The sequence below is a fragment of the Panthera uncia genome (genome assembly GCF_023721935.1).
Source record: "Panthera uncia isolate 11264 chromosome B3 unlocalized genomic scaffold, Puncia_PCG_1.0 HiC_scaffold_1, whole genome shotgun sequence".
NCBI classification, from domain to species: Eukaryota; Metazoa; Chordata; class Mammalia; order Carnivora; family Felidae; genus Panthera; species Panthera uncia.
In genome coordinates, this window is record NW_026057582.1 from 116,432,912 (window position 1) to 116,445,841 (window position 12,930).

The 12,930-nt window shown below is 38.7% G+C and overlaps 1 protein-coding gene across 1 annotated transcript in view; it reads left to right on the forward strand.

Moving 5' to 3' along the window:
- HERC2 (HECT and RLD domain containing E3 ubiquitin protein ligase 2) overlaps positions 1-12,930 on the forward strand; it is a 263,428-nt gene that overhangs the window by 219,115 nt on the left and 31,383 nt on the right. The window contains exons 69-75 of the mRNA XM_049614147.1: positions 7,626-7,733; positions 8,539-8,670; positions 9,108-9,266; positions 9,349-9,467; positions 10,286-10,411; positions 12,235-12,390; positions 12,789-12,904. Of these exons, the coding sequence (XP_049470104.1) occupies positions 7,626-7,733; positions 8,539-8,670; positions 9,108-9,266; positions 9,349-9,467; positions 10,286-10,411; positions 12,235-12,390; positions 12,789-12,904 (916 nt within the window). The remainder of the gene's footprint in view (positions 1-7,625; positions 7,734-8,538; positions 8,671-9,107; positions 9,267-9,348; positions 9,468-10,285; positions 10,412-12,234; positions 12,391-12,788; positions 12,905-12,930) is intronic.

The following is a 12,930-nucleotide window of genomic DNA, read 5'->3' on the forward strand; positions in this document are numbered from 1 at the left end:
GTTCCAATCTTTATCATTTTCTTTCTTCTGCTGGTTTTACGTTTCATTTGTTGTTCTTTTTCTAGCTCTTTTAAATGTAAAGTTGGGTTGTTTATGTGAATTTTTCTGTTTTCTTCATGTAGGCCTGTATTGCTATAAACTTACCTCTTAGAACATTTTTGCTGCATTCCAAAAGTTTTGGACCATTTTGTTTGATTCCATGTACTTTTTTTTCCCCAAAGTTTGTTTACTCATTTTGAGAGAGAGTGAGCATGAGCAGGGGAGGTGCAGAGAGAGAGGGAGACGGAGAGAGAGAAGAGAGACAGAGAGAGAGAGAGAGAGAGTGTCAGTCCCAAGCAGGCTCCATGCTGTAAGCACAGAGTCAGATGTGGGGCTCGAACCCACAAACCGTGAGTTCATGACCTGAGCTGAAATCCAGAGTCGGATACTTAACCAGCTAAGCCACCCAGGCACCCCTGATTCCATGTACTTTTTCATTTCTTCTTTGATTTCTTGGTTAACCCATTTATTTTTCAGTAGCATGTTATTTACCCTCCGTGTATTTGTGGTTTTCCAGACTTTTCCTGTAGTTTCATAATGATTTGTGATTTCTAGTTTCATAATGTTGTGATCAGAAAAGATGCATGGTATGGCTTTGATTTTCTTGAATTTGTCAAGGCTCGTTTTGTGGACTACTCCGTGATCTGTTTTGGAGGATGTTCTGTGCCCTCCTGAAAAGAACATGTATTCTGCTGTTTTTGAATGGAATGTTCTGAATATGTGTGTTAAATTCATCTGGTCCAGTGTGTCATTCAAAGCCACTGTTTCCTTGTTGATTTTCTGTTTGGATGATCTGTCCATCAGTGTAAGTGGAGTGTTAACATTACTTTCAATTAGTTTCTTTATGTTTGTTATTAACTATTTTATGTATTTCAGTATTCCTGTATTGAGTGCATAAATATTTACAGTTGTTATATCTTTTTGTTGGAGTGTCCTCTTTATTATTGTAATGTGTCTTTCTTGGTATGTTGTTACAGTCTTTGTTTTAAAATCTAAGTATTGCCACTTTGGCTTTCTTTTGACATCCATTTATATGATAAGTGTTTCTTCACCCCCTCACTTTCAGTGTGCAGGTGTCTTTAGGTCTGAAATGAGTCTCTTGTAGGCAGCATATAGATAGGTCCTGTTTTTTTGTTTGTTTGTTTTGTTTTTTATCCATTCTGACACCTTGTGTCTTTTGATTGGAGCATTTAGTCCATTTACATTCAAAGTGATTATTGATAGATACCTATTTATTGCCATAAATTGATTGTTGTTTTGCAGTTGTTTCTGAGGTTTTTCACTGATCCTTTTTTCTTTCTTTCGTGGTTTGCTGGTTTTCATTAATGATATATTTGAATTTCTTTCTCTTTATTCTTTGCATATCAGTAGGTTTTGATTTGTGGTTACCATTAGGTTTGTATATAACATCTTCTGCATATAAGCAATCTATATTAAGTTGATGGTTGTGTAAGTTTGAACCCATTTTTTTCTCCTCTCTCCCCCAATGTTTTAGTATATGGTGTCATATTTTACATCTGTTTATATTGTGAATACCTTGACTGATTTTAGTTGTGTCATTTTGTTCCCCCAGTCTTTGGGCCTCTTTCTGAGTTGTTTGCTCTGATGTGAGTGTTACCTAGTTGTATCTGTGGGGTAAAGTGAATTTAGGGTTTTCCTATCTGCCTTCTTCCCCAGAAGTGCTTATCATTTCTACTTTTAAAATATATACATTACAAACTTAGCCATTTCTCTCTAACTCCAGGCCATTCTGGGTCCAACCACCTAGTCACATCCAGTTTATTATATGAGCACCATATATTAGTGGGCTGCTCATGTTCCCACCTCTACACCTAACCTTCTGTGTCCTCCAGAATCATCTCCCTACAGGACATCCAGAGATGCTCTCTTAAAACCACCCTGTGAACCAACCCAGTCAGAACATGCTGGTCCTCTGCTTAAAACCCACCAGTATATCCCTATAACCTTAAAATAGGAGCTAAACTTCTCTAACCATGGCCTATGCAACTTTGTATGAACCCTGATCACCTCTTCAATGTATTCCTTTCTCCCTCGTTGTCTCTCCTTCCTGGCGCCTCCTCATCATCTTCTTTCCTAGTCCTGAAATATATTCCAGGTTCAGGATATTTGTCTCACTTCATATTTGCCATCTGCCTGAAATATTCTTCCCCTAGGCAATTAGTTATAGAGTTCTGACCATTCTCTTGTTCAGAGAATTCTTTCCTAACCATCATATGCAGAAACAGCCTTTCCCCAATCTCATTTCACACATGTCTTTCTTTATAGCAGTTTAAAGGGCATCATCTATTCCTTAATCTAGAGCAGAGACTGACTACAATCAGTGTTGTATACAAAGGGGGAGAGTGGAAATCCTTTTCCTTGTTCCAGTAGGGTGAATATATTCAGTCTCTCAGCATTAAATTCATTAACTATAGATTTTTCATAAATGCCCTTATCAACTTGGGGAAGTTTCTATTCCTACTTAGTGGGGGGTAGTAGGTACATTTTATGAATGAGTGTTGGATTTGGCAAATGCTTTTTGTGTGTTTTGTTACTCAGTAATGCATATTGCAGAAATCAGTTTTTGGATATTAAACTCACTCTGATCTTAAACAAATCACAGTTGTTCATAATGTATAATCTTTATTATATGTTACAGGATTTGGTTTGCTAATATTTTGTTAAGAATTTTTGCATCTATTTTCATGAATAGTATTGCCCTATAGCTTTTTTTTTAGGTTTGTATTTTAAAATTTATTCATTTATTCATATAGCTTTTCTTTCTTGTGATAGCTTTGCCTGGTTTTGGTGTCAGGATAATACTGGCCTTAATACATGTTCCTTCCTCCTCTTTTCTCTGAAAGAGTTTGTGTAGGATTGACATTCTTCCTGTTGGGAACGCAAGATACCTCTCTTCCTGTTGGGGTCTGCAACTGATGAAGAATGGTAGGGCATGAGAGCTCCCCATTCTAGCCTCCTGACTTCATTTGAAATGAGGTGTCCTTTATTTAGCTTCACACATAGGTTTACCAGTTTATTATAAAGGATATTATAAAGGGTGCAGGTGAATAAATAGCGAGATGAACAGGTACATAGGATGAGGTCAGGAAAAGACCTGATACAGGGGCTTTTGTTGCTATGAAACTGGGGTATATCATCCTCCCAGCTTGGTGTCTTATCAAATCTTGCTATTCAGGAGTTTTATGTATCTTAATCTATAATACCCCCTCCACCTTACCTCCCCTTCCCAGAGATCTCTTGGTGGTATTAAAAGAGCCAGCCCTCTAATCATTTGGTCTTTCTGGTGACCAGCCCCATTCTGAGGTAATCTAGAGACCCCACCCTAAATTACCTCATTAGCATAAATTTAGGTGGGCTCAAAAAGGCTCCTTATGAATGACAAAAGACACTCCTAACAGAAACTTTCTAGGGTCTTAGGAGCTTTGTGCCAATGATGAGATACAAGATATGTATAATAAAATACATATTTTATTATAACACAATAGTGATATTCCTTCTTTTTTTCCTGGTTTTGATCATTTGTATCTTCTACATTTCTGCCCCCCCCAATCATTCATCTTAAAAGTTTATTTTGTTGATCTTTTCAAAGGACTAATTTCTGGTTTCATTGATTTGATTTGTTCTTCAGTTGTTTTTCTGTTTTCTCTTTTACTGATTTCTATTCTGATCTTTATAATTTTCTTCCTTCTGCTTCAGGTACAATATGTTTTTGCTTTTTGTTTTTAGTTTTTTTAAGGTAGAACCATAGATTATTGAGACCTCTTTTCTAATAGAGTTTGAAGTGACAGATTTCCTTCTAAACACTGCTTTGGCTATGCCACATAAATTATGATAATGCTGTGTTTTCAAGTTTTGTTCAGCCTAAATATTTCCTAATTTCTTTTTTGAGATCTCTTGTTTGAACCATGGATTATTTAGAAGTGCCGTTTAAGTATTGGAGGTTTCCCAAATTTCCTTCTTTTGTTGATTTCTGATTCAATTCCACTGTAATACAATTATGGTTGTAGTTGTTCAGTCATACATTGAATGATTTCACATCTTTTAAATTTATTGAAACTTGTTTTATAGAATGTGGTCTATCATAGAGAATGCTTCATGTCTGCTTAATAGGAATGTACAGTATTCCTTTGTTGGGGGAGTGTTCTGTAATTATTATCTGTAAGGTTAAGATGATTGGTAGTCCTGTTGAAATATGTAGTCTTATTGATTTTCTTTCATTCATTCTGTCAGTTCTGGAGACTTGGATATTGAAATCTTCAGCTATAATTGTGGACTTGTCTACTTCTTTCATTTCTATCAGCTTTCCATTCATATATTTTGGAGCTTTGTTTTTAGGTGTGCATACCTTTGTAATTGTTATTTATATCTGATGTTTGACTCTTTTTTCAGTGTGAAATGTCCCTTTTTGTTTCTATTAACATTTCTTGCCTTAAAGTCTGTTTTGTGTAATATTTGTATAGCGACTCCATTTCTTTTATGGTGATTGTTTCCATACTAGATTTTTTTCCATCTTTTTACTTCGAACTTTTTTTTGTCTTTGAGCCTGGGTTTGTCTCTGGTTATGCACCTTTTAGTTGCATCTTGCTTTTTTCATCCAGCAATCTCTGCTTTTTGATTGAGATGCTTAGGCCATTCATATCTAATGTAATTATGGCTTTGGTTGGATTTACATCTGGCATTTTGCTATATTTTCTCTAATGCCTGTGTCTTCTTTTGTTCTTCCTTTAGTGCTTTCTTTTGTGTTAAAATTTTTTCGTGTGTAACATTTTAATTCCTCTGTTGATTTTCAGCCACTTTTTTTAGTGTTTGTTCTAGGGTCTAAAATAAGCATTTGAATATATCACCATCTACTTCATGGTTAATATCTTAATTCTGGTAAAATGTAGCAACTTTGCTCCAGTGTAGTTCTATTTCCTTTTCTCTCCTTTTTGCTGTTATTGTCATATATGTTACATTTATATATGTTAGAAATTTGTGCCACATACTTGTAACTATATCTGTTATACATACATGTATATGGTATGATAATCATTGCATTATGTCAAGGATTAGCAAACTTCCGTGTGTCACAAAATATTATTTTGATTTTTTTTCTAACCATTTGAAAATACACAAATCATTCTTTGCTCACAGGCTATGCAAAAATGGGGGGTGAGACAGATATGGCCCATGGACTATAGTTTCCTAAGCTCTGCTCCATGTAATATTTTGTATTTTAAAAGTATTAAGAAAAGGAAAGGGAAAAAAAATACTTATGCTGTCTCTTAACCCACATATTTCCCTTTTCCAGTGCTTTTTATTTCTTCCCATGGATTCAGGTTTCTATTTGATATCATTGTATTTCAGCCTGGAATACTGTAAATGGTTTTTCTAAAGCATATCTGCTAGCAGTTCTCTCACTATGTGTTTATTTGGGAATGTTTTAATTTTGCCTTCACTTTTTGAAGGATAGTTTTGCTAGATAGAGATTTCTTAGTTGAGAAATCTTAGAGTTTTTCCCTTTTATTATTTTAAACATGTCATCCCACTGGTTTCTGACGTCCATTGAAGGCAGCCATTAATGGTATTTTGTACCCCTCGGTGTTTTGTGACTTTTTTTTTTAATCTTGCTGCTTTCATGATTTTCTCTTTTTGTCTTTGGTTTTCAGTAGTTTCAGTATAATATCTAGGTGTGGATCTCTTTGTTTTATCCTACTTGGGATTTATTAATTTTGGGAACTGTAGATTAATGTTTTTCATCAAATAAGGAGGTTTGGGCTGTATTTTTTAATTACTCTTTCTGTGCCCTTTTTTTCTCTTCTGTTTTTTGGGAGGAAATTCCCAGATGCATATGTTTGTATTCCTTAATGTTGTCCCGTAGGTGTTTGAGACTTTCTCATTTTTCCTGTCTTTTTTCTCTTATTTTCCAGGAGTAAGAGAGAAATGATACAGTCTTCAATTTGACTCCCTTTTTTCTGCCATTTTGCCCATCTAATGAATTTTTCATTTGGGTCATTCTATTTTCCAACTCCAAAATTTCCTTTTAGTACTTTTTTCATAGTTTCTCCCTCTTTATTGAGATTCTATATTTGTTAAGTCAGTCTTATCATTTGTTACCATGTTTTCTGTGTTATCTTATTTTCTCTGGTTTTCTTGGATTTTTCGAACATTTCAGTTGCTTTATTGTTTGCTAGATCTAGCATTTGGGCATCAGAGTTCATTTTTATTGACTGATTTTACTTTTGAGTATGGCTCACATTTTTCAGTGTTTTTGCTTGTCTCATAATTTTTTTGAAAAGCAAACATTTTAGGTAGTAGTATGTAGTATCATCTGGATTCTGATATTCTTTTTCAAGATTTGTATTGGTTGATAGGTTATTTTCATTGTGTTCTGTACTTGTTTTGTAACATGACTGTAATTCTCTCTGAAATCTGGTTCCCTCACAGCATGTGGCTTCTGATGTCCCGGTTTCATTCTTTTGTTCTCATTTTTGTTCTCTAGCCTGACTTCTAGGGTTTGTTCTGTATCCTCTTGGCTTATGCTCAAGCCTGTTGATCTCCCCTTCTGTTGGTGGATCTACATGCGGGTGGGAGCAGGGAGGGCATAGAACTCTGTTTTGGCAGTTTTCCTGTGCGTGCGCATCCCAGTTTGTCCAGGCCTCCGTGATGCCCTCACTGGCCCTTCTGTGCTCTCTGAATTTTATGATCTCCTTGTTAAATTTCTGGATAGTTCTCAGATTTGATACTTACCTCTCAGATTTGATACTCACTCGCCAAACCATGTTCTCAGGCCAGTGGAGATGGAGGCTTTCTTGTTGGTCTTTTTATTAGCAGTGCCCCTGGCATGCATTTTCTGCTCCCTGCTCTGCACCAGTCAGCTTCCCCTGGAGGCAGAGTCCCATCTTGGTAGAACTGTCCTCCAGCTTGGATGGAAACATACCCAGGCAAGAACATCATAGGTACTCCCATCTCTATCCAAGTTTGGCAGTTTTTTTCATGAATAAACACTTCTCAACTTGTTGTTTGCCTTTAATTTATTTGAAGAGCCCTGATATCATCATCTTTTATAATTTTGAATGGTTTTATAGCTGCTTTGAAGGAGGGGATTTGTTAACCTCTTCCCTCCACCATAACCTAGGTCCTGCTCTTCATTAATTCTTTTGTAAGCTAACTTGTCCCACAGAAGACTCTAGATCTAATACTAAATGTTGATGAATATGGTTTCATGTGGCATTTTAAATGTGTGTGGGGTGGGGGGATAATAAAGTTTGGTCTGGCAACTGAGGTTGCAGCCTGAAAATTTGCCCAGAAATGAGAGCACAAAATGAATTTGCCAAGCAGAAGTGTATTCTTGGGCTTTCCATCACAGGTGAAGTCTTCTGTGGGAGATAAAGTGGGGGAAAAGAGGCAGTCAATCTTAGATTCTTGTCTATGAGGTCAGTTCCTCCTGACTTTCTGCTTTTCATTAGCTGTTAAACATCATATTAGTCTCACTGTTTCTATGTGTCTGTTGCGGCTTATGGCCTTGTCTGTGGTATGTCATTTGGGAGTGATCACTGTGTGTTTTGTGCTCACTTGAACTCCAGGTGCAGAAGGACTCAGGGTGGAGTTTGACCGGCAGTGCTCTACAGAGAGGCGCCACGACCCTCTCACAGTCATGGATGGTGTCAACAGGATTGTCTCCGTGCGGTCAGGTGTGAAGGGAGGTTGAACAGGACACTATCTGCCCACCTTCGTAGAACAGAACTAGTAACTTACTAAACAGAATGCTACTGCTTCATTCCTGTGTGAGACTAAAGGAAGGGATAGTAAGCTATTTTGCTGCAAAGTATAGAAGGTTTTGTCTGCCTGTTCACAGTACTTTGAGTAAGATAGTTATGAGAATGGTATCTGCACCTCACCAGTGGCGGTAGAATTACTGGGTTCCTGGTAGGTCCTTGTCAGGACATTGGCCATCTTGGAGGCCCAGTTTCACCCAGATAGCTAGAGATGGTGCTGTAAGACATATGGGAGTACCAGGCTTGTGCAAACTAAAATTTGATGTATGAAAAAGCTTCCTAAAGGGACTTGGTTTATAATTGACTGCAGTAAGGGCTGGGCTCAGGTTTTGGTAAGATTGCATGCTCTGTGAGGAAATCTGGGGCTCTTTCTTCTGTTTCCTGGGTAACTGCCATCACATAAGACCTTCCCCAGGAAACTCTCTATAGCCCTTGACCTGGGCTTGTGTGCTGCTGGCTCTGCAGTGTTGTAGCTATGTATCAGGGCAGTGCCCACCTGTCTTCATTTTCCCTAGTACTTGATGTAATGTGTATGGAAGGGCAGTATGTATTAAATATCATTCACTAGGAGTAGAGGGAACTCAGATTTTGGAGAACTTGGGTTGGAGGAGCCAGCTGTTCTTGAGACATAGTGTGAATGATTTTGCTTTGTTTTTAAAAAAGTTTGTGTTTATCACATGACATAGTGAACCCAATCCTGGGGCATAATTTTCCCCACTAGGCCGAGAATGGTCTGACTGGTCCAGTGAGCTACGCATCCCAGGGGATGAGTTGAAGTGGAAGTTCATCAGTGATGGGTCTGTGAATGGATGGGGCTGGCGCTTCACAGTCTATCCCATCATGCCAGCTGCAGGTAAGTAGGGGGCTTGCGATGTCCAAATCTTGATGACTCAAGCAAGGTGGACACATAAATTGTTTTCATTTAGTACATTGTACTCTGCCTTCTCCTGTTGTGTTGGGAGCCAGCACTGCCCAAGGCCCCACCACAGTGGTGATCGTAACTGCCAAAGAGCAACCTTAGTAGCCCAGTTGTTGGGATGTTAGGACTCCATTACCTAATGGGAAAGGAGTTATTATTGTTGAATGAACTTCTTAAGCTGTTTGATTTTCAGATAAAATGTCTAATACAGTGCATAGTTGTGTGACATAGACAGTGGCGGTACCATGGGCACCCTCTAAGCATGGCATCCGAGTAGATGAGGCCCACTCTTGGTCAGATTGTACAGGTCTCCTTGTGGGGTAGCCCTTATCCTGTCCAACATGGAAACATTTACAGTGCTCATTTCGCAGGCCCTAAAGACCTCCTTTCTGATCGCTGTGTCCTCTCCTGTCCGTCCATGGACTTGGTGACATGTCTGTTAGACTTCCGGCTCAATCTCACCTCAAACAGAAGCATTGTCCCTCGCCTTGCAGCATCGCTGGCAGCCTGTGCACAGCTGAGTGCCTTAGGTAAATAGCACCTTTATTATGTCTGTTGTACTTGATGGGAAAAATGGTCAAGCTTCTGATATTTTCTGTCTGCTCATTTAAGCTGCCAGTCACAGAATGTGGGCCCTTCAGAGACTGAGGAAGCTGCTTACAACTGAATTTGGGCAATCAATTAACATAAACAGGCTACTTGGAGATAATGATGGAGAAGCAAGAGCTTTGGTACGGAACATTACCTCACAGTTTCTAGATGTTTGACTTTGGGAATAAAATGTTGCTTGAATAATTTAAGGGGCGTCTGGGTGGCTCAGTCAGTTGAGTGTCTGACTTCGGCTCAGGTCATGATCTCGCAGTCTGTGAGTTCGAGCCCCACATCAGGCCCTGTGCTGACAGCTCACAGCCTGGAGCCTGCTTCAGATTCTGTATCTCCCTCTCTCTCTGCCCCTCCTCCACTCACACTCTATCTCTGTCTCTCAAAAATGAATAAATGTTAAAAAAAAATTTTTTTTTAAATATTGCTTGAAAAATTTAAGTCACTGAGAAGAGTTGGGAAATTCTACATAACAATAAGCCTGCTTTTGTCCCATCCAGACTCCTTTATGTTACTCCATATACTGAGTGCAGGCTGGCCTGTGATTTTTGGAAACAAAGATGTGTCAATGGCTGTGAGCATAGGATTGTATCTGTTAGACTTTGCAACAAGTCTGGCTCACCACATCCCCTTATTTTGTTGGATGAGGTAGTTACTGTTAAAAGGATGCTTGATCCTAACGATCTTGGGAGATGGGACTTTGTAGGCCAAAAAGGGCCTCGTTCCCTGCAAGTGGCTGTATTGAAATCTAGACCAAGCATTCTGAGGTAAATTTTCAAGCTCTTCTTTTAAATTTTAGTGTTCATCAAACCTATTTGAAAATATCAATACACATTTTTTAGGGAGAATAGTATCAATATAACAAAACTTTTGACTCACAGAAATAAAATGGTTACTTTCCCTACATTTTGGATTGCTTTACTAGGATATAATCTTGTTGTTTTCTTAGAGTTTTACAGGTAGTGCTCTTGCTGCTTTGGTAAAAGGCCTTCCGGAAGCTTTGCAAAGGCAATTTGAATATGAAGATCCTATTGTAAGAGGTGGCAAGCAACTGCTCCACAGCCCATTCTTTAAGGTAATATTTGTTTTAAAGTGATGAGATCCACAAAAGTATGGCCAACGATTAATCTTTGACAAAGTAGGAAAGAATATCCAATGGAAGAAATACAGTCTCTTTAACAAGTGGTGCTGGGAGAACTGGACACTGCAACTGCAACATGCAGAAGAATAAAACTAGACCACTTTCTTACACCATTCACAAAATAAACTCAACATGGATGAAGGACCTGAATGTGAGACAGGAAACCATCAAAACCCTAGAGGAGAAAGCAGGAAAAAACCTGTCTGACCTCAGCTGCAGCAATTTCTTACTTGACACATCTCCAAAGGCAAGGAAATTAAAAGCAAAAATGAATTATTGGGACCTTATGAAGATAAAAAGCTTCTGCACTGCAAAGGAAACAATCAACAAAACTAAAAGGTAGCCGATGGAATGGGAAAAGACATTTGCAAATGACATATCGGACAAAGGTCTAGTATCCAAAATCTATAAATAACTCACCAAACTCCACACCCGGAAAACAAATAATCCAGTGAAGAAATGGGCAGGAGACATGAGTAGACACTTTTCTAAAGAAGACATCCAGATGGCCAACAGGCACATGAAAAGATGCTCAACATCACTCCTCATCAAGGAAATACAAATCAAAACCGCACTGAGATACCACCTCATGCCAGTCAGAGTGGCTAAAACAAACAAATCAGGAGACTATAGGTGTTGGCGAGGATGTGGAGAAACGGTAACCCTCTTGCACTGTTGGTGGGAATGCAAACTGGTGCAGCCGCTCTGGAAAACAGTGTGGAGGTTCCTCAAAAAGTTAAAAATAGATCTACCCTATCAGCCAGCAATAGCACTGCTAGGAATTTACCCAAGGGATACAGGAGTGCTGATGCATAGGCACACGTGTACCCCAATGTTTATAGAAGCACTTTCAACAATAGCCAAATTATGGAAAGAGCCTAAATGTCCATCAACTGATAAATGGATAAAGAAGTTGTGGTTTATATATACAGTGGAATACTACTTGGCAATGAGAAAGAATGAAATCTGGCCTTTTGTAGCAACATGGATGAAACTGGAGAGTGTTTTGCTAAGTGAGATAAGTCATACAGAGAAAGATGCCATATGTTTTCACTCTTATGTGGATCCTGAGAAACTTAACAGAAGACCATGGGGGAGAGGAAGGGGAAAAAAAAAGTTACAGAGAGGGAAGGAGGCAAACCATAAGAGGCTCTTAAAAACTGAGAATAAACTGAGGGTTGATGGGAGGTGGGAGGGAGGGGAAAGTGGGTGATGGGCATTGAGGAGGGCACCTGTTGGGATTAGCACTGGGTGTTGTATGGAAACCAATTTGACAATAAATTTCATATTAAAAATAAATAAAGTGATGAGAGAGCTGGTTGGCTAGGAGAGACACAGAGAGTGGTTGTGTGTAGTGCACCACATTTCAGGCCTCCTTGAGGACATGGGTAAGTATTGCTGAAGTTGAATATGAAAAATTTCCAGAAATGACTATGACCTAATAAGCCCTTAATACTTTAGCCAAGTATTAGTGTACTTTGAGATGCTTGACTTGGGCAGTAAGTGTTGTGGCAGTTGTCAGATCTGAGGTCTTGTGTATAAGGTGCATCACTAGGAGCTGGGTGGGAATAATCCACACCACTGGTAGTGGTAAAACACTTGCAGACACATGGCAGTCAGCCTGGAATAAGGAGCTCCTGAATGAGAACTCACAGAAACCCTGTAATGGTGTCTGTCTTTAGCATGCAGTGTTGGTGAAGTAGATTCTTAGCTGCATTTCTGAGCTTCCTTGTTTTGTTAATTTTTGGTTGCTACAGGTACTGGTAGCTCTTGCTTGTGACCTGGAGCTAGACACTCTCCCTTGCTGTGCTGAGACGCACAAGTGGGCTTGGTTCCGAAGGTACTGCATGGCCTCCCGCGTTGCTGTGGCCCTGGACAAAAGAACACCATTGCCACGTCTTTTTCTTGATGAGGTATTGCATGTTATTTTGGAATGTAAAAACATTTTCCTTATTCAGTCATGGTGTAAACAGATGCCAATATTATGAGACACAGCAACATTTCTCTTACAAAGGGATACCATAAAGAAAAAAATCACATAGGTGAAAATGAATAAATGCATACTGTGAATTTCAGTTAAAGTTTATTTTTAGTAAACTAAAGATATACTAGTACTGCCCAGACATTCCAATATCTTAGACTTGATTATAATTGTATTGATTTTGCTTATTAACTATAAAATCACAGTATTGATGTTGGCATTCCCTCAGAGTCTGCAATCGGGATCACTCCTGTGTTGTTACCTTAATATTATGTGTTTCATTTTTGAGAGGTGAGTGTTTATTGATAATCTCATAATAATGTTGTCTAGGTGGCTAAGAAAATTCGTGAGTTAATGGCAGACAGTGAACACATGGATGTTCTCCACGAGAGCCACGACATTTTTAAAAGAGAGCAAGATGAACAACTTGTGCAGTGGATGAACAGGTTATTATATCAGAACCAAGAATAAT